Source organism: Meyerozyma guilliermondii, genomic scaffold (assembly GCF_000149425.1).
Source record: "Meyerozyma guilliermondii ATCC 6260 scaffold_3 genomic scaffold, whole genome shotgun sequence".
Lineage (NCBI taxonomy): Eukaryota > Fungi > Ascomycota > Pichiomycetes > Serinales > Debaryomycetaceae > Meyerozyma > Meyerozyma guilliermondii.
Genome location: NW_001809798.1, coordinates 919,773 through 945,902, shown reverse-complemented (window position 1 = coordinate 945,902; position 26,130 = coordinate 919,773). Strand labels below are relative to the sequence as shown.

The following is a 26,130-nucleotide window of genomic DNA, read 5'->3' as shown; positions in this document are numbered from 1 at the left end:
GAGGGACTATACTTCACGAAGTATGGTAAAGGAAGGAACGTAAAGGTGAATATTTAAAGGTGAAGAAAGTGTGGTAAAGAAAGGGAGTACATCTTATCCTGTGCTTCAGAGCCTTATGTTTATTCAACTGATCTATTATTACATTCTCTCCACCGGAGTCAAGCCCAAAAGTGTCATACCATTGTACAAAACTTGTTTGGCACTGGCGTACAAAGCCAATCTGGCAGTAGCCAATTTCTCCTCTTGACCTGCCACCCATAAAATATCGTAACATTGAGAAACGACATGGGTCAAGTTGAACAAGTATGTGACTATGGTCGATGGTTCGTGAGTAGTCATAGCTCTTCTCAAAATATCTGGGTATTGAGCCAAGATTCTGATCAAGTTGCCGGCACAAGGCTCGGTCAAGAGTGAAAGATCAGCCTCGGTCAATTTTTCATTGGGAATTCCACTCTTTCTTTGCACAGAACTCAACCGCGAGTGAGCGTATTGTAAGTAAGGACCAGTGTCACCTTCAAAAGATGTCATTCTGTCCCACTTGAACTCGTAGTTGTTGATACGCTTGGATTGCATATCTTGGATCATCACCGCAGAGATACCAACCAAGTCGGCCACCTTTTCAGGATCTTCAATTTGAGCATATTTGTCCTCATTCTTCTTCATCACCTCATGCATCTTTTCCTTGGTTTCCTCCAAAATATTGTCCAAAAACACCACCGTTCCCTTTCTGGTGGACATACCAAGCACCATACCAAAGTTGACATGCTCTAATCTGTTGGCCCATTCGAAACCCATCTGCTTCAAAATCTCAAAGAACTGAGCAGTATGCAAGTCTTGTTGCGACGCAATAACGTAAATCATCTTGTCGAATTTGTAGGTCTCGTACCGTGCAATGGCTTCACCAACATCACGAGTCAAGTAGATGGATGTACCATCGGATTTTTCCACCAAAGTCTTACCCAATTTTTTGTTGAATTTGGTCAAGTCGATCAACTTGGCACCTTTATCTTCGTGTATCAAGCCCTTTTCATTGAAGATTTGTACCACTTCCTTCATCTTTTGCTTGGAAACCAAAGACTCTCCAGCGTACTTGTCATAAACAATGTTAAGACGAGCATAGGTGTCGATGTACTTTTCGATAGAGTAGTCTCTGAATCTTCTCCACAACACCAATGCTTCTTCGTCACCGTCTTCCATGCGCTTGAAGTAATGCTTTGCCTGGTCGTTGACACCACCAACGGCATCGGGTCCCTCAGCAGCCACATCTTGGTTGATACGCACGTAAACTTCGAACAAATGGTTGATTGGGTTCTTCACCAATTCTTCTTCAGAACCATAACGCTGGAAACCAATGGCTAACAATCCAAACTGCTTACCCCAGTCTCCCAAGTAGTTCAATTTGCTTACTTCCCAGCCTTCTTTCTCGTACAACTTAGATAAGAAACCACCAATGATGGTGGAACGCAAGTGACCGGCATGGAATGGTTTGGCAATGTTTGGTGACGAGAACTCAATGACAACCTTCTTTCCTTTACCAAGAGGCAACGCACCGTATTCGGTGGTTCTGGTCAAACTGTCCTTAATAACCACATTGAAAAGCACAGAGGTGCTGAAGAAAAATTGCAAGAATGGTCCTTCAGCTTTTACTTCACTCAAAAGTTTACCCTTCTCGAAAGCAGCAGCCCATTCAACAGCCTTTTCTTTAGGATTTACTCCCTTGAGTCTCAACCGAGGAAGTGGAACAATCAAATCTCCCTTGTCCAAAGTGGAGGGTGTGTCCAAGGCAGGATAAATAATCGACTTGTCGATGCTAGAGAGTCTGTGTAACTCGTCAGTAATGTAATTTCTCATTAAATCGACGGCATTGGCTTCTGGAAAAGAAGCTGGTTCAGCGGCCGGAGGTTCAATTCCAAGCTTGGACAAGCTGGATGTGATGGTGCCTACAGTGTTGGAAGCCATATTGCGGATCAGTCGTTTAGCTAGGATGCTGTGAGGTGCAAAATGACGGGTCTGTAGATGTGCTAGGCACTTTAGCATCAACGAAAAATTTGGTGCGCGGTGCTAAATTGGGGTCTGGGTGCGATGGATGAGTCAAGGATAGCTGGATGGGATAAGCACAAGGGAAGAGGAAGTAGAGAAGCTACAAAGTGGATAGAATATATAAATCCAATAATTTAACTCAATACTAGTTAATGTTAATTCACAATCGTGAAAATGAAGCAAAAGTTCATGTACTTCAAAAACAAAAATTCCCTCGACGCAATAGACTTAATCACCTCTGCTTTGCCGTTCATCATTACCCTCTCACAAACCACCTTTCAAACCAATGAATAGTATCTTTGTCTTCATTTGTTCTTCTTCTATGTAAAAGTCCACATCCTGCATAAAAGCCAAATATCTCACAACCGATTTGCAACTAGTCACCATGGAAGGTGTTAGCAAATTGACAGAAATGGGCTTTTCGGCCGAGCAGGCCCAGAAAGCGCTCAAAGCCACCAATGGTGACATGGAGGCAGCAATTGCGTATCTTTTTGAAGAACCTATCGAGGTTTCACCTCCTATTGGTGCCAGCAACAACACACTCAATCAACCAAATCGAAACCATAAATCCGTGGAAAGCGTTGAGATTCGCAATCCAATGGACGTTCCGGACTTTTCAGAGCTCCAGGCACAGGAAACACACACTAATCAGACGGATCCACTTCATTTTGAACATTATGAGTACTCTGGAGATGGCGAAGTGCGGCCACAGTTCAACGAGGAGTCAAGAATGGCTCAAGGATCAAATAGTAGTAGCAGTAGCTTGCCTGACACTCGAACAGAAGACCTTGATGTGCAAATGCGTTCGGATAGACTCGCTTCGGATGACGAAAACTCCGAACCGTCTACTCCGTCTATATATGACGACGAGGAGATGATGATGACAAGGTCAAAAGATACTCCGCCGGTGATCTTGATTGATCGTGTGGGGTCCAGGGAGAACGTCATGGTTCCATTGCTTACGATATTGGCACAACTTCCTCGGTTTCGGGACTTGGTTTGGGGTGCCGACCTCGGCCCCTACTGTGATACCTGGTATAAAGGAGACGACAAAATTAGTCCAGAATTGGAACTTCGGCGAGTGATTGCGTATTTATCTGGTCTTGGTCACCGTGCGTTTATCAGCAGTCATGGAGTGATTCGAAGTTTGTCGGAAGGAGGAACTTATGGTTTGGAGCTGGATGAGCTTGTGCCAAAAATGTACGAAGCTCTCATTCACTATGCCTCAGATTCGGTTGCGATGCAGAATTTATTACAGTCGACAGTGGAGAGTGTGGAGGAAGACATCCAGAACAAGATGTACTTGTTTGAGGTTGATTTGGAGTACAGAGCATCTACGGTTTACGATACGTTGAATGGGCTTTTCTGGAGCCAAGATCTTCAGAATTTGGGCAATATAAGACTCAAGGAAACGGGAAATGTGCTTACGGTTCAGTTTCTTGGTGATGACGAACATTATGAGATCCAGCCACTTGACATCGACGAAGAATTTTATCCACAAATTTACGCCAAGTCGCATTCGGATCAATTGCTAAACATGCATCAGCAAAAGTTGGAGGTGGGCCAAAAACGAGTTTCTGTAACTAACAAAATCATGTTGTGGAGCTCTTTTGAGGGAAAGCGAGTGCCTCTGTTTCTTGAACAAGTCACCAACTATTTGAAGGAGCAGAATGATGAAGAAACCGTCGACGATATACTGGCCATAAAAACCCAAACTGCTGAAGAGGTGGCTATGCTCAACAAGGAACTAGAGCACATCAACCAGCAATATTCTCAGCTCGATGTCACCAATCCCAACAACGTAATCAAAACTTTTGGACAAGATGGCCGCGAAGCACCACCTTCGTACGTATTGGCTGGAGTGGTATTTTCAGATATCGAGTACTATTACCGAACCACCGATGGTCAATGGATCTACATTTGCTACGAGACATCAAATACCGGACAAGTGGTGGGGTATTCGATTGAAAAACGGGAATTTTTCGTTTTAAAGGAACAGATCAAGCAGCGCAGTCGCGACGCCAGCATGGTGATTACACTAGTGTACGTTTTGCGAGACGAGTACAGAAAATCCAACAAGTCCGACACCCACAAGTCGGACAATTCGAACTTCCAATCCTTCTTCGACACCGACGACGCCAGGTTGGAAGTACCGCTTATTCCCGAATTGGCCGCGGATTCGCCGTAGTTGGCCGCTCCGAAGATTTACGTCAGTTAGCCCGAGATTTACGTGGTTGATGAGCCCGTGATCGTATCGATTGCTTCTGCGCGAATACGAGGGTTCTAGACTCCAAACCCAAAATCCGTTTGTTAACACTTTCCGCGCGGGTGATGTCCCGAGCAATCGACAAGTGAAAGGCATGCTCTGCACTTTCCGCTAACCCGTCTCGAGCTATTTCCGCTACTCTCGGCCCCTCCATTTCAGCCCACTAAGCCGTTTACGAACCTGGCCATATCCGGCATGCGGCCCTCGACGTGCGAGCCCTGACCTGCATCGCGCATGAGAAGGGTAAAATGCGTAACTTCCTAAGCGGGGTGCACCGCCCTAACTGCACCCGCCCGAACGGCAGACCGATGCATATGGGCCCCTAAAATTTGTTGATTGTTGCTCACCGCGATCGCATTATAACCTGATCCATCCTGTTGTTTCTCCTATCTACCATACCCCTTGCTACTTTGCTGTGGTGTAATGCAGCTCATGCGATATTTTCGATCTCGCAAATTTGTTTCTGCTTCTATTCTGCTTATTGTTTTCGTATGGATCTTGCTGCTTACGGTGGCTCGAGAAAACTCCACAATTCATCATGAAATCTTTCCAACAATGACTGATTCCATCTCCAAGGTGGTGACAGGGTTGCTGGTGAAATTTTGCTTGAAACCTTTTGCATGCATTGCGCCGGCGGGCGCCAAACTAATTCCACTCGACCCTCATGCCAGTATCTTTTCACCCGGCCGGTACTTTCTCGTGGTAAACACAAGCAATTTCAACGATGCTCAAGAAGCTGTCACAGACGTGATGTTGGTACCACGTGGAACAGTTCCCGATGATCTGAAGAAATGGCACCAATCGTATTCCTTTGGATCCAAGGTTCTTTGGTACCAGACTGATGTGGTTACCGACGAGAAAAAATTTGTTTGCGACATCGATGTACTCTTTGGAGACAAAGATATGGTGGATTCGAGACCATATTGGCAGTTTCAGCCCGAGCCGGTACCTCTTCCATGGACCACCGAAGTGCAGGGCCACTTTTCCTTACTCAAACTCTCAAAACTAGAGCAAAACTCGGTAGTAAGCGAGCTGGATTTGTTCAACCAGCTCAAGTACGGCGGTATCATCCTCGCTCACCAACCCAAATTCAAAATCATGCAGTTGAGCGATCTCCATTTCGGCCAGGATACTGGTGCTTGCAACTTGAAAAACGGTCCGTGCCAGTCCGATAGTCGAACGGTGGCTTTCATTGCAAACTCCATAGTTGCCGAACAACCAAACTTGATCGTCATCACTGGTGATATGATCGACAGTAAGCGCACAAAACACTGGAAATCGGCCATTTTAAAGGCATTGGCACCTGTTCTCCACAGCAAAATACCCTTTGTGTTCACATTTGGCGACCTGGATGTGGATACCCTCTCCGAAAAACGTTCGGTTGTACAATTCATATCATCTCTTCCCAACTGCTACAATGTTTTACCAAATTTGGACAACATTCACGGGCTCACCAACTACAACTTGCGGGTGCACAGATCAAGTTCTCCACAAGCACCCCCCACAAACATTAATACCGACCACCCAGACATGCTCGTATCACTTCTTGACCTGGAACGCAACAAGATAGACTCAACCCAGATCAATCTCCTTTACCGCATGAACACTATTTATTCGTCTCCCACGATGTTTAAGTTGTTATTTTTCCATTTCCCGCTCCCCAACTTTAGACCCACAGGGAAATTCAAGCTCGTGGGATCATATAACGAGAAACATGTGTTGACCACTGCCACCGATAACAAGTTTAGAGACGATATAGTTGACTGTGGTTATCATGTCGTTTCTGTGGGACACGAGCACGAGAACGACGCATGTGTTTTGAACGAAAAGCGGGATCCAAATAATCCCGACCGTAGCTTGAATGAAATTTGGCTCTGCTACAATTCGGTAACTGGAGATTCAGGACTCACAGCACTCGATACTAGCTATGATAGAAAGATGCGGATTTTTGAGACAGATTTCATCAAAAAGACGTTGATTAGCTGGAAACGCTCGGAGCTTATGCAAGCGGCATTCGACCATCAAATGATCCGCCAACTATAGCCTTATATATTAACATGACATCTACGACCCCAGAATGGCATCGCCGCGTGTATGCAGTACACATCATCAAAATTTTGAGCTCATCGCGATCAAGTTGTTCATATTAGTTATGGGAAAAGCCAAAAAAACGAGAAAGTTTGCATTGGTGAAGCGCACATTATCGTCCAAGGACCCTCGGATGAAGAAAAATGAAGCGAAAAAGCCGCAACCTGCCTCTGATCCGGAATTAACAAAGTCGGTTCCTCAGGTTTCTTCTGCATTATTCTTCCAATATAACGAGGCAATTAAGCCGCCATATCAAGTATTAATCGATACCAACTTTATCAACTTTAGTATTCAGAAAAAGGTCGATATTATAAGAGGTATGATGGATACACTTTATGCCAAATGTATACCCATTGTCACCGATTGTGTGATGGCAGAATTGGAAAAACTTGGACCCAAATATCGAATAGCACTCAAATTGGCCAAGGATCCCAGAATACAGAGATTAACGTGCTCACACAAAGGAACGTATGCTGATGACTGTTTGGTGAATCGAGTGATGCAACACAAGTGTTACATTGTAGCCACCAACGATGCCGATTTAAAGAGAAGAATAAGAAAGGTTCCTGGTATACCAATTATGAGCGTTGGTGGCCATTCATATGTCATTGAGAGACTCCCTGATGTGTTTTAGGAAGGTTGAATTTTGACTGTGCTGTGGGACCTTTGCGAAATATATAAATGGGGCTAGGAATTTACCCCAGGTGTCCCCAGTCATATATATTCTGAGAAGGCGCAAATTTGTCATGAAAGTGAATGGTGGCACCTTTGATGCATATTATGAGGTTATAGCCATCGCTGCGAACAAAATGCCTATTTCTCTTGGAGATGATCAGCTCAACTTCGAGTAACAATAAGGGCCCACCATGTACATGTCGCAGAGATGCAGGAAGTACTTCCTCAACCACTAATTTCTATACAACCCTGTTCAATGGTTAGAAATGGTTGGAGACTTCCTGCTGCCAGTTAGGATGCGTTTTGTGTCGTTGATACCGTCTTGTCATATATCGAGGATATAGCCCAATTACTCGATTGTGTCGTTGATGTGGATTGGAACTGCAGCAGGTTTTCTAATCATTGCTTGCATTCACAAAGGTATACCATTTCAGCGCCAAAACATGCATTCCTATTGACTGTTATTATCACCTCACTAGTTCCCACTTTTTACCACTGATTTCTTCTGCGGTGGTATGGAATGGGACTCACCTTTTTGCAATTGAGTGCTTTTTGAGTAACCTTCAATGCATTTGATACTTCCATTGCACTTATGGCTTGCGTGCTGCAATTGTTCTTGGCGAGCTCTTGTGTAATTCAATTTCAAATGGAAGCGTTCTTCATTATTTTCAATTTAGTGATCAGTATATTAAACTTTAAACCATCTGAGCTCGACTAGCAAATGGTACCAACGTTGAAGGAGCGTATGTCTGATGTAACCTGCAAATTGACTAGGGTAGTGACTTTTAATGGTAAGCCATGAAGCTACATTGCGCTACTATTTTTCGTGATAACACCAGAATACTTGTGTCTAGACACTTCAAGCCTTATAGCCATATAACTCATACTTAGTAACGAATTAGTTCCGAATATCTTTTGCTGTAATATTCTCAATTTCGCAGCCATTGATATTATGAGGCTAACATGAAGTACGAAACGAACCTCTTGACCAATGGCAATTGCATGTCTTTGATTCACTGAATGAGCCGCTGAGTTCAACCGGCTTAGAGTCTTTGTTTCGGCTTGGCATGTATGTCACTTCTATTTTGAATCGAGGTGATAGTGGTATTAGTAAGAAGACGGTGATTATACGGAAATACGTACTAATTAGGAAATTCGGTCGCTCGAATATTCTTTCATTTGGCCGAATTAGATAATACCAAAGGTATATAAAGCCCACAATTGACTGCAAATCACTACAGAAAAATGGCAAAACAAGTCTACTTTATCGCTGGTGCTTCTCGTGGAATTGGTCTTAACTTGGCTACTTACTTAAGTAAGAAACCAGATAATGTGGTAATTGCAACCGCTAGAAATCCTTCTACTGCCTCTGAATTGAAGGAATTGAGCCAAAAGGCTGAAAATGTTCACGTTATGACTTTGGACTTGAACGATGAAAAGACATTCGAAACCGCCAAAGCTGAGGTGTTGAAAGTTTCGGACTCAATTGATGTGTTCATTTGCAACGCAGGTATATGTGATGCTCATACCCCAATTGTAAAAACTCCCAAGGAAAAGTTCCTCACTCACTATATCACCAACTCTCTTGGGCCAATTCTTTTGTTCCAGGCTTTTTACGAATTGGTGAAGAAAAGTTCCCAGAAAAAGGTGGTTTTCGTCTCAAGTGTTTCTGGAACTGTGAGCGAGTTTCCCCAATACAGTAGCTCTGCCTACGGTCAATCCAAGGCTGCACTTAACCACAGTGTTAGACAACTTGGGCGTGAACTTGCAGAAGAGGAGTTTACTGTAGTTTCCGTCAACCCAGGGTTGGTCGGTACCGAAATGGTAATTAATGCCAAGGACGAATTTTTAGCCAGTAACCCACACTTGGCATCAGGTTTTGGTCCTGGGAAATGGCTTACCCCAGAGGAAAGTGCTGAAAAGGTGGGTATTGTAATTGAAAAGCTCAAGAAGGAAGACTCAAACAAGTTCTGGAACTACGATGGTACTGAGGTGCCGTGGTAAGAAATGATTAAAACATAATAAAAAACATAATAATAAAAAACATGATAAACAGAATCATTGAGCTTGTAGTATACAAAGAACCGATAGAATTTTGGCGTGGTGAACTAGCAACAAATAAGATTGACTTAAAAAATGCGCAGTCGATCAACTGAAAAATCGAGAGTTCAGTAGCAAACGATCTAAATGTATATTGGTGAAAGGGTATTAGCACACATGAATACATATATAACAGTAGCATGAAATGAAGCTTAACAATCTTTAACTTGAATCTCAAATTTTCAACATTTGCGTCTCAATTTGCAGCAATTTCAATTTTCTGGAAATCCTTCCACCTACAACATGAAGGCGGCAACAGCCACAACGGCGGCTCCAGCAACTCCAAAGTTTTGGAATCCAGCAACGGCGTCTCCTGCAGAAGAAGAAGATTTGGAACCGGAACCAGAACCAGAACCAGAAGAACCTGATCCAGAACCAGAACTAGAAGAACCAGAACCAGATCCGGATCCTGATCCAGAACCTCCTCCAGTAGAACCGCCTCCGGTAGAACCACCTCCAGTAGAGTTGCTACTTCCTCCCCCGGTAGTGGAGTTAGTGTGTCCTCCGCCAATCGTGGAGTTACTGTGACCCCCACCTATAGTGGAGTTGTAACCACCGGCAGTAGAGTTAGCAGCATTGACGGCTGCAAATAATGAAGCACCAGCGATAACAATCAGAGAAAATTTCATTAGCTACCTAAGGGAATTTTCGCTATTTATATACGTCGGCTATATTTGTACTGCTTCGCCTACATCACACGACTATCAAGTGACATTTGTCTGTTTCACGCAGCCGCCCCTTCCTAACTGAGCACAATCCGTACAGGAAATGGCAATCGAGTTGTATATTAGCTGCAGGAGAACGCAGGGCTTTTTTTTTTTTAATGCATATGGAATACCGGGGAACTGAGGCTGAGTAGATCGCCTCGACTTATTTGCCTTAAAGGACTTATTGGCTTAATACCACCAAAAGTCTAGACACTTGAAGCCTACCACTTTGTGACTTGCAATCTGCACATGCGCCTGTATTTGCCTTTAATTGCTATTCTTTCGGCTTGTTTCTCAGCCTCGCCCAGTGCAGGAACTTGTATGGACTCTAGATGCTACAGTTGCGGTACCTCGTGGTTCACGTGGGCTCCGATAACCTTATTCAGGTTGAACATGCCTCAATGGCATTTATTCTAAATTTATACCTGCATGTTCTTCAACTTCTCAAGTTGTTCACTCAATCCTTGAGGAACTTCAACCGATTCGTGCTCATCCACCGCACTTATTGGTTTCTTTTCTTCCTTATTCTTTTCTGATGGAGTCATCATAAAGTCCGAGAAGTTCACCCGTGAACCCTTGTCATCGTCATCGTCGGCATGAGCGTTCCATTCAGCTAATTCCTTTTCGTGCTCTCTCTCAATCGCATATTCCACTGCCTCTAAAACGTTATCACACAAGTGCTTGGGCTTGTACTTAGGCTCAGTACCCGCCTGGTACACTCCCGTCTTCACCAAAATCGAGTGCCATGATATATCATGCGAATTTGCAAAACGAATATCGGACTCGGGGGTGTCTCCCACAAAGTATACCGTTGAAGCTGGTGGTAATTGCAAAGTGATCTTATCCTTTTTACCCACAGCCAAAGCGCCATCCTCTGCGTCCTCGTCTTCAGCTTCAGACTCTTCTTCAGACGAGTCTCTTGCAGCCTCCAACTTGGCTTGGTTGATGATCTCTTCTCCATCTTGAGTGATCAAAATGTCGGCATCTCCAGCATCAGGATCATCTACAGACAATTTTTTCAAGTGCTCGTCCAAAACACCCTTTCTCCAACTAGAAAGCACCTTGTTGGCGTATTTGAACGTACCCTTTTGAGGCTTACCGAATCTGTTCACCTTCAATTCTTTTCCAGTGTGTTCTCTGTAAAGTGCGGCAATCGATACTTGCAAAGCACCCATTCCATACCTTGATAATTTGTAGTTTGTAGCCCAGATAAAGTCCGAATGGGCAAAGTAGATCTCTGGTCCTTCATCGTACGTTTTGGATTCAGTACCCATGACACCATTTTTTGACAAAAGTAACTCCAAAATGATTTGCTGGTCAGCAGCCCAGTTTCTAGAGTCGGCGAACACCAAGATGGCGTCGATCCGAGTCTTGGAGAAGTCCACTTCACGCGCACAGGTTTGTTCTTCCTCGGTCAAGTCGTGGTACGGAGACACGGCTGGGTTCCATTTCAAGATGTCCAATGGGGTGAAAACGTTCTTAAAACCATAAGATTCTGCCACATGACGACAAACGTTGCCAACACCTCCCACAACAAGAACGTTTTCGTAAACATTGACCAAGTCTTTCATTGGGGTGTGACCCTGGATGATCTGGTCTGGGGTGATGGTGACACCCAATCTTGCGCTCAAGTCATCAGAACGCTGTTTTTCAGGCTTACCACCACCATTGGTGACGAAAATCGAAGGAACTTTAATGTTGTACTTGTTTTCGCCGTTAAGCATCTTCAATGCTTGCGGAGCCAGAGGGATGGTTTCTGGGCCTCTCAAGATGACACCGTCAATGTCGAAACAAAATGCATACGATGCCACACGAGGATGGTCAATGACACTCTTCTTCTTCCGTCTTATCACAGACGAGTTTCTCGACAACTTGGCCAAAGAGTCCACCTTTTTCAAGTTTTGCGACGAGCTTTTGTGGAGCGACGTGGAGCTGGAGAGCTTGGTCAAGCCGGTCTGCCATTGGTTCAAGTCGGACAAACTCAAAGAAGACACTTTGTGTTTGGGAACCGCTGGTTCGAGTTCATCGATATCCGTCGTTGTTAAGAAACGATTGGTATTGTTGTTCTTTTTCTGCCATATCTTTAAAATGTTATGAACTTGAGCGTTGGCAACAGGGATCTGGCTTTATTATCAAATAGGGGTGTGTCAAAAAAGTATTCCCTCGCCCCTCTTTCTCGACTTTTATATACGCACCAGATTGGGGGCCACCTCCGCTGCGGCGCCCCATGACATCATGCGGCCAATGTCTATTATTCTGTACAGTTCTATGACCACGGTGGAAACAAGAGGATACTAACCACAGAAACTTGTTGTAGAGTATACTAACAAGTCAATTGACTTTGTAAAGTACATCACTATTTGAATTGACCATCCTCGTAATTTCGCTTCACCACGCCGTGCATTCATGCACCTAGTCGATAGCAACTAATGTCTCACTTCCGGGCCAAGAAATACCGAGTAGACCTGCCGTGGTTTAAAGTTAAAGAGAAGCTTTTACGATGCATAGAAATTAGCTATGTCTGATGGTGATTGCTAGCAGCATTGGTAGCAGCATTGGGAGCAGTTGTGCATTTTATAAGCGTCCTATGTGTCTATCTTAATGTCTCATTTGCGCATCTCCATCGCACCACTTGGTAAATTACGTCACTACGTCAAAGCCATGGGCAAGTCAGCATGTGCAGAAAACATGGTACAGTAATTCAGAAACTTTTTTGTAGTAATTGGTCTTACCTTAGAAAAGTGGTATTGAGATATCATCTGATCGATATTTTTTATTATTAAGATTAAGTCCGATACGAAGTACTATACGAATCTGAAAGTAAATGATATGAAAATTTCGACCAATGTGCTATTAATACTGTAGTACTAATATCGTTGATCCTGGATATCTCACTTCAACCCTGTCATATATAAGTCGCAATTGCTTATATTGTTACACATGTTATTGTACAGATATTGTACGATACACTAGCTATCTTAGCTAAATCACTTCTCTTCTTTATCACTCCTCCTTCTTCATTCTTGCAATCTTCACCAACGGCGACAACGAGATAACATCGTCCGCTTCAAGTATAAACTTGTCCTTGAGAAGCTGATCGGCATCTGCTCTCTTGTTAAAGTCCACCTGTAAGCACCGTGCAAGGAATCTCTTGATATCATCACTCAATGCCTCGGGTTCTCTCAACTTGGGCGTACCGTTCGTGGCAATCAAGTAAAGTGCCCGCAACGGCGTTTCGTTCAAGTATGGTGGCTCGCCCTCGATCATCTCAATCACCATAATTCCAAGCGACCAAATATCAACTTTGGGCCCATACTCTTTACGAGAAACCACTTCCGGTGCCATCCAATATGGCGTTCCTACCATCGTCGTTCTCTTGAGGTTGATTTCATTAATCTGCGCACAGAACCCAAAATCCGTCATCTTGATGTTTCCATCGGTGCTCAACAATATGTTGTCTGATTTGATATCTCGGTGAATAACTCCTTTGGAATGCAAAAACTTGAGACCTTTCAATGTCTCTCGACAAACAGCTCCAATTTGTCCCTCTGTCATCACGGAATGAGTAACAATCTCGGTAAGAGATCCACCTTCCATGTACTCCATGACAACCCATAAATCTCCCTTGAGAAGATACGAGTCGATAAAGTTCACTATATTGGAATGCTTGCTGCCCTTCATGACAAGAATCTCATTGATAATGAGCTCCTTCTTGGGTTGCTGTTCGAGATTCATTTGTTTGATAGCAACAGTGCTTCCCGTAGTCTTCTCGTGCGCTATGTAAACACCACCAGATGCACCCTGACCAATTTTTACCAAGTCACGATAATACTGATTGGGATCTCCGCTGCTGCAAATCGATTGCAACTTGGATATAATCTGGTGATTCTTACGCTTCTTTTCATCTCGTTTCTTTTGTAACGCAGCTTGCTTAGAAGCCGATCCAGCTGAACGAGAGCCTTGGTTCTGGCTCTGGCTCTGGCTTCCAGTTCGAGTGACTTGCTCGGAATTTGAAGCCTTCTGAGGTGCCTCCTTCTTGGTCAGACCTGGTGGTGGTGGAGGTGGTCTTTGAGATTGATAATCTTTTTGTGAAAACTGAGCACTGGGTGCTAGAGGAGCAGTAGTCGCACCTCTTTCCGGCTGGACCTTATCAGCCAAGGAATAGCTGTGAGATTTTGATTTTGGAATATGAGCGGGCATATCAGGAACTGGAGGTACAGCATCCCTTGGAGGCTCGCTTTTCTTCGAATTACTACGCATTGCCTTGATAGACTTTGACGAAAATGAACGTTTTCCAAATTTCTTGGGAGAGGTATTGGAGTCAGTAGAAGGTGAAGCAGCAGCTGGGGCCTCAGGAGCAACCGCAGCGGGAGGTTTTGGGGCTGGACGACTGGGGATGAACTGGTTGGAAGGTGTGACAACCAGCAGAGGGGTCTTTGGAAGTTGAGGCGTGGTTGGGCCTTGGCTAACTTGTGGTGTCTGCGAGTAGATCAGCGATTGGTTCAGAGGAGCTTGTGCAATTGGAGGGGTCAGATGGCCACTAACATTCGTGGTGGAGGTGTTTTCGTAGTGGAATTTGTGTAGCGCCTTTTCGTCGGCATCGGTGTTATCCTGGTAAAAAGCAACAATATCCATGACTGCTTGAGGGTGTTGCTCTTGTTCTCGTTTAGTGATTCCGCTCGCCGAAAGTAAACGCTCCCATTCGATGGGCAAGCCAGTGTACAGCCCGTTATCGTCAACACCCACATGAGCCACATGCTTGGCGTTGAACGGCGTAGATATCTTCATATTAATGGAGTTTTGCTCGGGTGAAACCGGTGCCGACAGTTTCTTGAAAAAGTTGTTGAACGCATTCTTCATTTTACCGCTTCGGCGCTTGGTCGACTTATTACTGCCAAGAGTTGTGTTTGGACTCGAGGCTGGTGACGCAAACCCACTTTGATTTATAACTGGAGTAACTGCAGACGTTGTATTATGGCTCTGGTTTTGCGTGGGAGGTGGTGGTGGACTACGAATAACCGAACCGTACGACACATTACGATCAGTAGGCGTAAAATTACGCTCTGAACGGTCATAGGAATTATTAGCCGATTTTTCGATTGGGTCAATGGAACGGTCTGAAATGGGGTCTTGGATGGTTGAGGCACCACTGCTGGGTGTCTGTGGATGAGCATCATTGGCAATCAGTGGTGTATAAGGAGCTACCTTGGGAGGAAAGGTTGAATCTTTCTTTTCCTTAACGGTAGAATGGCTTATGTCTCCCTCGTCGCTATCGATATTGTCTTCCGTGGTGCTTATCTTGTCCAAGGTGTCATTGATATTCAGCGACGACGAGTCGGATTGCGGGAGTTCAACACTGCTCTTGCTGGTGTTCTCATAAATCGGGTCTTGAAGAAGCGTCTCGATATTCACCTTGGTCGATGGCTTGCCGGGATCTAAAGTTGGGTGAGATGCAATCGCCGGGGAATTGGCAGCAGAAATCACTGGAGAAGCTCTGGGAGACGGAGCTGGAGATGGGTTTTCCAACGAACGCTTTTCTTGCATTTCGTCCAGGGAATCCGTCGCCTGCGACCTGTCCAGCCTTCTTTCCACCGAAACATTTTTGGTGTTCTCAGCGTCGCCATTGGCCTCCTCTTCGGTCTCACCATTGGCCTCTTCTTCGGTTTCGGCGTCTCCTTCAGCTTCTTGCCGGTGGTTCATAGACTCCGTCAATTCTATGTACAGACCCTCGTCGCTCTTCAAGCCGTTGACATCAAATGTTCCTGGCATTCTGGGGAGTGAGCCACCCGTGCGGTTAGACTCCACATCCACGTCGTCGAGCTGTGGCGACGCTGGGGGATTTTCGGTTATTGGCGACCCTAATTTTGACGACTCTAATTTCGGAGACCCTAATTTTGGAGACCCTATTTTTGGGGACTCTAAAGGAGACCCTGGTTTAGGACTTGTCATATTGAATTTTTATAAGTTTATGGTGGGTGATGTCAAATTTATCGACAATCGAGTTTCTTCTATTAATTTAACCCCAGATCAAAATACTCGAGGAATCGGTAATGTGAATTTTTATCGTTGAAATGGATCCAGAACAATCAGAAATGTGAAGCCGGGGGAATAAAAGCTGATATTAGCGCCGAAAAGAAAGGACGTCGAATTTCGACCGATTAACTGTGATCGTTAGTTTAACGATCTCGCTTCGAATTATTCCTCATTGGGGGATTTACTTGAAAACAATGGGGGTTACCCGGCGCCGCATGGGATTCACCTCGCCATATCGTGGGCGGCTCGGTTCCTGCACAGGCAACTGCAAAATTAGGGTAATGCAACTTGTATTACTTTCGTTTACCATAAACCGCATAACTACCCCCGTCGTCATCGTAGGCGTACCTCTCCAGATCCAAGAGCTTCCGGACTTGGATTTTCACCTGAGAAACTCCATTTTTTGAATGGATTCCTCGTCCGGTGATAACTCGTAATGGCCCAGCAAACACCGTAGACACTCCGAATTTGGACAATTGTCCATGAGTGTGCCTCTGTTCGGTCTCGTATGCCCACCAGGCACCGAGTACTTCGCGCGCAGCTTCAAGAGCGGAAGGAACCAGAAGTCCGTGGAGATCTAGACTCAGCGAATTGAAAGCGGCATCGATAGCTCGCTGCTTTCGATCTTCCTCTTCCGACGCAATCGATTGCCAAAATTGGCGCCGAGATTCCTTGAGGACTTCACGGTAGTGGTCCTTGGTACCAGTTGACGTTTGGTTGGTGATTCTTTGTCTGAGAACGTTGTACATTGCACGGTACTTTTCTGAAGATTGACTCGACAAGTCTATAACTGGGTTTGTGGACACAACAGTTTTTTGTGCATTTGTGGCAGGTTCCATCGAGTTGGGGTAGGTGAGCGGGGCCGCGCCGTGGTCGAGAACGAGCATAATCACCTCAATTGTTCGATCGACATTGCCCCTAAAAAATGTCAATGCTGTATTCACAAACACCTCATTGATCGTTTTCATCTGCGGATTGGACAAGTAAAGTGCTCGTAATTCTTGTGCTTCGGAACTGTTGGGATTGAATTTATATGTGAATACCTTTTCAGAGCTTCCATTTCCTCGTCTAGACCCTCCCTTTGCTCCACCTCGTTGTACTCTTCCTCCGCGAGGTGGTTTATCATTTGTTGGTTGTGGTTCTGGTGCCTTATGCGTCGTGATAATCGCGATCAACGCATTGATAAACGTTCCTTGGCTTCGATGGAGGTACGATGAAGTGTGTGTTACAGGAAGACCGGTTATTTTACTCAATTGAGCGGAAAAATCACTGAACGTAGACCATGATGAATTCGTTGGTTTTTTCGGTTCTTTCTTTGGCACCGGTCTGCTTGGCGCCTTGTGTTCCCATCTGTTCAGAAGTATAGCTATTGTCGCGTTTTCAATGTTGCCGTCATTGGCATTTAGTTCTCGTTCAAGATCTTGTAGAGAATGTGATGGGAACATTTCATGGAGTCTATATGCGTCCAACGAATATTCTTCTATCAGGTTTCGTTCTTGTTCGGCAAACAATGTGTCGATAAGATACTCAATATCCTGCGATGATTGTAGCCTGGCTCTGAGTTCATCATGTTGAAGAGTGGGAAAGAGATCAGTTAAAGTATTCATGATTGCTTCAAAAGAATCTTGAGGATCAGGATCCTGAATCTCCGGGACCGTTGTGTTTTCTAGGATTGTTGAGTTCTCCAGTTGGAATGAAGAATCTTTGGTTGTCGTTTTGGTGGATTTGTCCTTTTCAGGTTCTGGAGAAGCTTTCTCCTCAAATTCAGCCATAAAATCTGAATCAAGCGACAGGAAAATCCCTTCAAAGGGATCCTTTCTCGTTTCCGATACTTTGGTCTCTTGGTCGTCTCCTTCTGATACTTTCATATAGGCAATGTCTCGTTGCAAATCGTCCAATACCTCCTCGTAAGTACACTTTTCCAAGCCTCCAACAAAATCTTTCATGAAGGTGGGATTACTCTCCATCAACTTGACATGCTGCGATAGCAACTGGGTTAGTAGCTTGAGGAAACCGAACGCATAAGTATCAAACTTCCTATCTATGGTTTCGAAAAATGGCAGGAAAAGATGAAACTTGGCGTCTTCAGCAGAAACATGCTGTACAGTCTTCAAGTACTTGGGAGTCAAGTAATCCATGAGAAGTATAGTGGGGCACTTTTCACGAATTTTACTAGCAAAAGACGGTAATGTTTCGCCGAGAAAACCGGCAAAATAAAAGGCCCATTCTGGCCAGCACGAGTAGTCTTTACCCAAATGATGACGGAACCGAAGAAAGCCATCAAACCCAATGTATCGTTTGGGTGTAATTCGAGGCTCAAAGTTCCGTATAAGTTCCTTAAGGTCATATATGGTGAGTGACCCATTATAGGAATTTTTTCGATATTCAAAGTCAAAGAAATCTTTGTCGTCTTCAAAATCGTCGTTAGGTTCTGTGTTGCCGGTTCCCAATCTGGAAAAGTTGTCTCGTAAAGAGATCACTGAATCGTTGCTGTCAGTGTCACAGTCGTTGTTCCAAAATTCTCCGGCACTGATCTCTGGTAGTTTATATTCGTTGTTGCTGGACATACTGGAGCTCGTCTCCAGCTTCGGTAGGCTTGGACCACAGTCTGTACAATTATGGTTGGTCATGGTTATAAGAAGGGCATGCTTTAGGTGTATGTAAATGTGGGACAAAACGAGCGCACCGCGATCGCGCGGAATATAACGGAAACAGCTGCGATGATAATGAATTGGAGTTCAATTGAAAGTTGGAATCAGCGACTAAAAATAGGGTTATGGGTTATAGTAGTGAATTGGAGTTTAGTTAGAGGAAGTACAGTCTGAAGAGAAACTAAGTTATCTGGGAAAAAGCTAACAATGGCAGAAAGCAGTCTGACATCATTATTACAAGTTGAGCTCAATCTGTCTGTTAAATGCATTCCTTATGAATACATGTATGAATACATGTATGAATGCTTGTACGAATGCTTGTATGAACCATACAATAACCACATATACTCTTTTCACTGCTCCTCTTCTTGTTTTCGCCTCGCACGACTCCACTATTTATTTTTCTGCGGAGAATTTTTCAGTGCTCTTCATAGTAAGTACCAATAAAGTGATTATAACGAGCCTCAGGCTCTATTATAAACCCAGCTCTTCGAGATTTGTGTATGAGACAAAACCTTAGATAGATGATTGTTGTGTACTAACCCAGCCATTCATGCTTCGTTTTCTAGTGCTTCTTTGATGACTCCCACTATGGCACTCGATTGGATCTTATCATTACCTCCTCTTGCAATTCCATATTCCACCTCTGATAGTCCTTTGAGAATGTCAATTCTGGTGGCAGGTTTCAATTCGTAGTTGTTTAGTATCTCCACTATACCGCTGATCAAGTCAATTAGTGCCAATCCTTTTTGTTTCTTGAGCTTCTCTATCGTGAGGTACGCAGTGGTCCACTCGTCTTTCAAGATGGAATCGAGAGCTCCCTCTATGTCCTGAGGCTGCGGTGCTCCGAGACAATCGTATATCATGGTCTCGTCTATCTCGTCACCATCCTTGGACAACGATGCCTTACACGCTTGTAACACATTCAATGCCTTTCTCATGTCTCCCTTCGACAATCGCAAGAGGGCGTCAACAGCACTTGGTTGTATGGATAAATGTTCCTTCACTATGACCGGCTGAAGGTTTTCTTTGATTGCCAGCTCGGATATTGGGTGGAATCTGAACCGCGTGCATCTTGATATGAGAGCAGGATTCAACTTGTGAGAGTAATTGGCAAGAATGCAGAACCGGGTGTTCTTGGTATATTTCTCAATAATTCTCCGAAGCGAGTTCTGTGCAACGGCAGTCATGGAGTCGGCTTCATCCAAGATGATCAATTTGAAACCTCGGCTGAAAATCTGCATCGTGGACGCAAAGTTCTTGATTTCATTTCTCACCACGTCAATTCCTCGATCGTCCGAAGCATTCAATTCCAATACCATGTTTTTGTAGTTGGGACCATATATCTCACGGGCCAATGCGATGATCGTAGAAGTTTTACCTGTTCCAGGAGGACCGTAAAAGAGTAAATGGGGCAATTTACCCTCGTGAACAAACTTGCGAACAGTTTCTACAATGTCCGATTGTCCATAGACATCATCCAAGCTGTGCGGACGGTACTTCTCGACCCTGAGATTAGTATGTGAAAGTTTGAACTAGTGAAAAAGTCTACTTACCAAGGAAGATTGGCCTTTGATTTCTCCATGAGTAGCAGACGCGGTTTGAATTACAACTCTTGATCTTTTGAAAAATCCATATGCAGGTCGTGTAGTATTCATAGCTTCTATAGGGTTATAATCAATGCCAGAATCATCAACATTATCATCCACCAGTTAAGAATGGCTCTGGTGGCAGCACTGACAGTGGCTATTACATCTCCCACATAATTACAGGTGGGAAATTCTCCACCGTCGTCCCAGTAATATGATAAGCTGATGCTGCCATTCTTAGTGGGACACAAGAAACCAAAATCCGCAGGGCAATCTCTTACTATGGCTTGACAGACATTCACACAAGGGAGAATTTCAAAGTATGGATCCAGTGGAGCAATTTCTTGGTTTATAAAGTCACTGCGTGAATTGTTAACTTCTCGTAACTTGTAGCCTTTGATATCTCGAGTACTGCAACGAGGAATCATCACTGAACAGAGCCAGTTTTTATAGGAGTTACGGCAATCATCGCAGGTTCGAACAGGCGAAAAAATGGCATCGTTGGTGGTTTCGCAGCTGATTTGGTCCATTGCCTTGGAAAAATTGGTATATACTTCTCGGGCATAGTTGTCATAGGTATCTCGTAATTTTTCTTTCGATTGGCCGTATGGCATAGGAACCGAGTATGCCACCTGGTCGCAGAAATCGAGGTCGTATAGGAGCAGGCACGGGCCTTCGTCCATAGTCTCGAATGTGAAAGGTTGATAGACTGCACCACCAAATTTGCTTCCACCGAAATTGGATACTAGATAAGCCACATATTTTGTTGAAGAATTTAGTCCTTCGACGTAAAACTGCTGCTGGAGCCCTCCTCCTCGAGTAGTATAGCTTCGCTGGAACTGAGAAGTAGACATCAACGCAGGTCCATTTTTAACGGCGCACCAACTATTATTAAGTTGCTTGAAAAGGTCCCGGTACTGATAGTCGTAAATGAACAAAGAGTACCGTGAGTGGGTTGCATTGGCGCTGGATGCATTGAAATCTTCTTTTGTGGTCAAATTACCAGTGACAATCAACGCAGAATGTGGATCCGTATCGACTAGTGATGCCCATGTTCTGTCGTCCCATTGGAAAACCAAGTCGTTTTGTGACACACCAATCTCATATGACCAAATTGCCAGGGTATTGGTGTTCTGAGGAGCTCTCACAGCGATATACAACACCAGATCATCACTCTCTGAATTGGCAGCCACGGGGACGTCTGCCAAGGCCTGGAAATAGCCGTTCTCATAAAGCACCATTTGTCCGATTTCAAAGTTGCTAAACATGCTCAGATTGAACGAGTAGTAGACAGCAAGACTGGTCTCGTTTTCCTTGACATTCAGTGGTTGGGAACATATATTTCCGGTAAGAAAAATCAAAAATTCGTAGTACTCTCCAAGTCCACTTGAAGTATTGACGTTAAATGAATAATATTGGGTTTGGCTCTGTCCAATAGTGTTTTGTATAGGCGTAAACTCGTGTAATCCCTTAGACTTATCGTCACGATCAACGCGTTGGAGAAAGGAGTCGATATGGCCCGATGGCTCGATGGCTTCATTGATGTCCAAATCAAAACCTACATCAAAAAAATTGGCATCTGAGAAATCCAAAGCCTGTGAATCAGCCCTGTGTTTTAATCCCGTACATAGTCTTACAAAAATAATAAATAGTAGGACGGGAAACATCAGATAGCATCATCAAAATCATTATTCATTTGGGGTTTCCTCGAGCTTATGTACAGGAATATCTACTTAAAGAGACTCCAGAGTTTACTTCTTTTCTTCTTCTTCTTGGGCTTGTCAGAGTTCTCCTTAGGAGACCCCGTCCCTGAAGACACGGCGTGGAGGTCAGGATGCGACTTGAGTGGCTCAAGCTTGGGTCTGACATTCAGATCAGACATATCGTGCGAAAGTGATTTCTTCAATAGAGTAAATGATTTTTCCTTTCTAGGAGGTTCTGGATCGACAAATTTGAGCGCTGAAGCTTTGGGCGCTTTTGTGTGGTCCTCTTCATGTTGCTCAACGTTAATTTCCGGCGGCTGGGAATTTGTCTTGAGATTTTTCATCATTTCTTTATAAGACAAGTTTTGCAGAGATTTGGCCTTTTCCGATGGTTCAAGTAGCGATTTTGTCTTATATGGAACTGTACCGAATGCATTAGATCCAGTTATAGCCCTGGCAAGCTTGGCACCACGACCGGAAAAATGTGGGTTAATATCTCTAATATCGTTGCAGAGATCAACAGACTTGTCGGACATCATAGTGAGAAAGTTGGCAAAGTAGGAATCTCCCATATCCTTCTTTTTGAGTGCTTGTAGTTTTTTGGTTATGGATTGACGATAATCTCCATAAATCTTGCTGATCTCATCATAAGACGAGTACGACTCGTCGGAATTTGTGGTACTGGACGAGACTTCGGAATTTATAGACGCACTATCACTGTCTTCGTTCCCAAGAACAGATGTTGTAGAGGCGGTGGAAACACCATGATCTTCCTCGTTGAGTCTACTTTGCAACGTAGTTTCAAATTTGTTCATGTTAACGGCAGGCACAACGACAACTGGAAGTGGGAAATTCTTCACAAGTCTATCACTGAGTCTGGATGAATTCCACGAACGAAGAGGTGCACTCGACTTTAAGTTGATCTTTGCACCTGTAGACACCATATTGGGCTCGTACAACTTGTACATCTCTTTCAAAACCTCCTTTGTTCCGCCGAGGGCCAATTCCACCGAAACCTTTGAGATGACTTGTGGATTTATCACCTGCATTGCGTAGCTCATGACATTCTTAGCTATCACCTTGGCGTATTCTGGACGATGGCGCTGTCTCATACGTGTGACGGGTGTTCTTGCATTTGGTGGTGGGGTTGGAGACCGGAAAGTAGACCGTCTTCTCGCAGGAAATTCACGAGGAATAGATGCAACTATGACAACCGAGTCTCCATGCTCAATATACTTGGACAAGATCCAGTCTAGTGCTACCCAAGTATGCTGGCGGCCGGAAATGTACACCAAGATAACTCTATGGGGTAGAACCGGCGCTATCTCCAAATTTCCCTGGTAGAGCTCTTCCCATTGACGGTGAATTTTGGTATATGTGCATCCACGGTGGGTAATAATGGGGCGAGTAGGGTAGTCTGTGCGTGGAGGAAGCCTGAATACACTGCTATCCATGGGCTGATCTCCAAGTGGGGACAACATTCGACGGGATGGAGAATGGAGAGGAGAATGCGAAGGTGATGGTGACCTATATCTGTTGCGGCCACGATTTCGATCCAGGAACTCGTATCTTCCCAAGAACTCTTCGTCATATTCGTCTTCGTCGTCGTCGTCGTCATAGGAAATATTGATGGTATCGAAGGAAATCCGTTTGTTGAAGTTGCGTTTACTCCGGGTCTGAAACTCGCCATTTACAGACGTTACATTAAAATGAATGTTGTGGTATGCTTCTGATTGCCTCTTCTCTAGCAAAGATAGGAGATCAGGGCCCTCAGAGTCCTCTGCCGGCGGGCTGGATGTGAATGAAGCCAGCTTGCTCTTTGTGGTGGCCATTTAAAAACAGAAGAAAACGAAACTTGAAAGACAATTGGGGTAGATTTAGTTGGAGATTGTGAGTGCTGACGAATGGAATAGTATAAAACGTGGCCGTTCTCTTACCAAAGGCCGTTGTTTCCACCAAATGTTTTGGGCAAAGATCGAGTGCAATTGCTTATCTCGTGCGACGTCGAATCTCAATAGATGAATTTCCTGCACAGATCTGGCGGTGCGGCGTTCGTAATGGAGCATATATATAGCAAAGTTCAGTCTAAGTACTAGCATTTAGTTTTTTCTTGGCATAGTCCTTGGCCTGCTGGTTGACGTAGCCGACGGTAGCAACGCCAATGACAAACGTAAGAAGGATAGTGATGACATTTACCGGAGTGGGATTCATGTCGAAATTCTCGTGGGTTACTTTATCCAAAAACGATTGGAGATAATTGAACACTCCTGAAGTACATATGATAGCTCCGTAGACAGTACCGAAGGTATCGAACCCAAAGACCTTGGCGCAGAAATCTGACACGGCAGTGTAGAAAAATGGCCTGTAAACGACAAAAAGACAGACATTGAGCACTCCAGTAATGTATGAGCCAAAGAGTCCCAATACGCCAATAGCAAGAGACACCGTCAAAAGCGACGCCAAAACCACCACAGTGGACATGTGGTCGAGAAACATCCCCACAAACGGGATCGAAAGCACTCCGCCGAGCGGCAAGGCAACATCGAAAAACCTGTTGAGCAGCTCGGCACGGCTAATTGAATGGAATAAGTATGTGTACTGAGTGTTGATTGTGGCAACAAAGTAGTTCAACCGTAACATCTGGATGGTAGCAAAACAGCACATGAGGTAAAACCAAGGCGTTTTCATCTGGAACTCGGCAGAGTAGCCATGCAAAATTCCAAACACTCCTCCTGACGTCTGCACCAAAACCTCCTCACCTTCATTGGCGTATGGCTGTTTCAAGGCGTCTCCGATAGAATCTCTTCTGTGGGGGTGGTTTGGTTCCACCAATGGAGTTATTTCCGAGTGCTCTGGTTCGGAAGCACCAAAATCATCGGCACCCGTTTCTGAAGTTGTCTTGTACGATTCGCCGGGCATGACGAAAATTTGAGCTAGGGTCATGAATACCGGCACCATCAAGTACATGCAAAAGAATTTTTCGATGGTAAAACCGCCGTTGGTGGCATCGTAAGCGAGCTTATAGATCAAGAAAACCGCCGAGGAAGCGTCGAAAGCGCCCGTAAGTAGCGCCAAAACTGTGCCACTTCTTTTGGGAAACGCATTGGACAATTGGAATGACGAAATAAACGAAAAAGGTCCACCGAGTGCCATCGCTCCGTAGCCAATCAAGTACGGGTCGAAGAAAGGAACGTCTTCAAGGGCATCGGAAAAGATAAACACAAAGCATGCCAAGTAGAGAAAACCTGCACCAACCAATCCGCAAACGCGAGGACCGTAAACGTCGAGAACACGACCAATGACAAAAGCCGAAACGTTGGTTAAAACCGCACCCACCGTGAACATCAAATTTAATCGAAGATCTTGAGCTGTGCACTTTGCTACAATACCGGATTTGGAGCTTTGGACCTCCTTCAGCACACCTAGAAACGACATCCATGGAGGATTGACCGAAACGTCACATTCACTCTCGTAAACTCCACCTTCAATCAAAACTGGTTTCAAGGCAGCAAACCCGAAAATCGGGCCCCCGGCTAGAAGACACCAGAAGATCGCACAGAAGCATTGGGCAAACCTGCGTCCGAAGGAAGCTTCTGTGGATAGCATTGCAAAGAATAGATGAAAAGATGTGGAAGTGGTGATATCGGCGAAAATATTCGCTACTGATAAGGTCGCAGATTCCTGCACTGGAGCAGGAGGGAGGGGGAAGAAGAGGGAAGACATATAGCACACCTAGCCAATTGGGTCAGATCAAATTATTCATTTTCAATCAATTTGACCGAACAATTTTCATTTTCTTCTTCTCATTTCTTGTTTTCCTCTTATATTTTATTTTCTTCTTCTTATTTTTTCTTCGTATTTTTTGTTCCTCCTCTATTTTTCATTGTTCCCGTAAGCGCATACGGCTTCCGTGGTGTTGGGTGCCATCGCCGTACTTAAAGGCTTAGTGTTGCTCGATCGAAAATTCTCCTCCTATGGCTCAGCTCTCATCTCAGGGTAGTAATGCCATCATATACCTAACGTATGCGTTTCTTCTCGCCACAGGGTTGGCCATTGCATATCGCTTCTATAAAGCGGATTCTTTTCTTTCGCACAATGGTTCTCAACGAGGAATACCATTGGCATTGAATTTTATCGCTTCTGGTAAGTAACCTGAGTACAGTTTTTTTCCTCTCATTTGCAACAGCGGGTGTCCTTACCTATCTCATTTTGATTCGCAAGGGCTGAGAATAAAACCGCCATCACCCGATCAAGTTCATACTTGCGTGGGGAAGTTGT

The 26,130-nt window shown here is 44.5% G+C and overlaps 13 protein-coding genes across 13 annotated transcripts; 4 read left to right on the top strand and 9 right to left on the bottom strand. All coding sequences in view use genetic code 12, as the record gives it.

Moving 5' to 3' along the window:
• Positions 1–138: 138 nt before the first annotated feature.
• PGUG_02829 (arginine--tRNA ligase) lies at positions 139–2,037 on the bottom strand (the record flags this gene model as incomplete). Its single annotated transcript, XM_001485050.1, has 1 exon — positions 139–2,037. One exon carries the CDS (start codon positions 2,035–2,037, stop codon positions 139–141), a length of 1,899 nt encoding a protein of 632 aa, XP_001485100.2.
• A 388-nt stretch (positions 2,038–2,425) lies between these two features.
• Positions 2,426–4,228, top strand: PGUG_02828 (uncharacterized protein; the record flags this gene model as incomplete). Its single annotated transcript, XM_001485049.1, has 1 exon — positions 2,426–4,228. The coding sequence occupies one exon, from the start codon at positions 2,426–2,428 to the stop codon at positions 4,226–4,228; it is 1,803 nt and encodes a 600-aa protein (XP_001485099.2).
• Positions 4,229–4,729: 501 nt separating this feature from the next.
• PGUG_02827 (uncharacterized protein) lies at positions 4,730–6,349 on the top strand (the record flags this gene model as incomplete). Its single annotated transcript, XM_001485048.1, has 1 exon — positions 4,730–6,349. One exon carries the CDS (start codon positions 4,730–4,732, stop codon positions 6,347–6,349), a length of 1,620 nt encoding a protein of 539 aa, XP_001485098.2.
• Positions 6,350–6,383: 34 nt separating this feature from the next.
• Positions 6,384–7,028, top strand: PGUG_02826 (rRNA-processing protein; the record flags this gene model as incomplete). The annotated part of the gene is made up of 1 exon (XM_001485047.1): positions 6,384–7,028. One exon carries the CDS (start codon positions 6,384–6,386, stop codon positions 7,026–7,028), a length of 645 nt encoding a protein of 214 aa, XP_001485097.1.
• A 1,286-nt stretch (positions 7,029–8,314) lies between these two features.
• On the top strand, positions 8,315–9,073 carry PGUG_02825 (SDR family oxidoreductase; the record flags this gene model as incomplete). The annotated part of the gene is made up of 1 exon (XM_001485046.1): positions 8,315–9,073. One exon carries the CDS (start codon positions 8,315–8,317, stop codon positions 9,071–9,073), a length of 759 nt encoding a protein of 252 aa, XP_001485096.1.
• A 332-nt stretch (positions 9,074–9,405) lies between these two features.
• Positions 9,406–9,798, bottom strand: PGA56 (Pga56p; the record flags this gene model as incomplete). Its single annotated transcript, XM_001485045.1, has 1 exon — positions 9,406–9,798. The coding sequence occupies one exon, from the start codon at positions 9,796–9,798 to the stop codon at positions 9,406–9,408; it is 393 nt and encodes a 130-aa protein (XP_001485095.2).
• Positions 9,799–10,295: 497 nt separating this feature from the next.
• On the bottom strand, positions 10,296–11,600 carry PGUG_02823 (uncharacterized protein; the record flags this gene model as incomplete). The annotated part of the gene is made up of 1 exon (XM_001485044.1): positions 10,296–11,600. One exon carries the CDS (start codon positions 11,598–11,600, stop codon positions 10,296–10,298), a length of 1,305 nt encoding a protein of 434 aa, XP_001485094.1.
• A 1,279-nt stretch (positions 11,601–12,879) lies between these two features.
• CST20 (mitogen-activated protein kinase kinase kinase kinase) lies at positions 12,880–15,825 on the bottom strand (the record flags this gene model as incomplete). The annotated part of the gene is made up of 1 exon (XM_001485043.1): positions 12,880–15,825. The coding sequence occupies one exon, from the start codon at positions 15,823–15,825 to the stop codon at positions 12,880–12,882; it is 2,946 nt and encodes a 981-aa protein (XP_001485093.2).
• A 377-nt stretch (positions 15,826–16,202) lies between these two features.
• On the bottom strand, positions 16,203–18,539 carry PGUG_02821 (uncharacterized protein; the record flags this gene model as incomplete). Its single annotated transcript, XM_001485042.1, has 1 exon — positions 16,203–18,539. One exon carries the CDS (start codon positions 18,537–18,539, stop codon positions 16,203–16,205), a length of 2,337 nt encoding a protein of 778 aa, XP_001485092.2.
• A 572-nt stretch (positions 18,540–19,111) lies between these two features.
• RFC3 (replication factor C subunit 3) lies at positions 19,112–19,882 on the bottom strand (the record flags this gene model as incomplete). Its single annotated transcript, XM_001485041.1, has 1 exon — positions 19,112–19,882. One exon carries the CDS (start codon positions 19,880–19,882, stop codon positions 19,112–19,114), a length of 771 nt encoding a protein of 256 aa, XP_001485091.2.
• Positions 19,883–20,223: 341 nt separating this feature from the next.
• On the bottom strand, positions 20,224–21,816 carry MID1 (Mid1p; the record flags this gene model as incomplete). Its single annotated transcript, XM_001485040.1, has 1 exon — positions 20,224–21,816. The coding sequence occupies one exon, from the start codon at positions 21,814–21,816 to the stop codon at positions 20,224–20,226; it is 1,593 nt and encodes a 530-aa protein (XP_001485090.2).
• Positions 21,817–21,878: 62 nt separating this feature from the next.
• Positions 21,879–23,684, bottom strand: PGUG_02818 (uncharacterized protein; the record flags this gene model as incomplete). Its single annotated transcript, XM_001485039.1, has 1 exon — positions 21,879–23,684. The coding sequence occupies one exon, from the start codon at positions 23,682–23,684 to the stop codon at positions 21,879–21,881; it is 1,806 nt and encodes a 601-aa protein (XP_001485089.2).
• A 253-nt stretch (positions 23,685–23,937) lies between these two features.
• Positions 23,938–25,575, bottom strand: PGUG_02817 (uncharacterized protein; the record flags this gene model as incomplete). The annotated part of the gene is made up of 1 exon (XM_001485038.1): positions 23,938–25,575. The coding sequence occupies one exon, from the start codon at positions 25,573–25,575 to the stop codon at positions 23,938–23,940; it is 1,638 nt and encodes a 545-aa protein (XP_001485088.2).
• Positions 25,576–26,130: the final 555 nt, after the last annotated feature.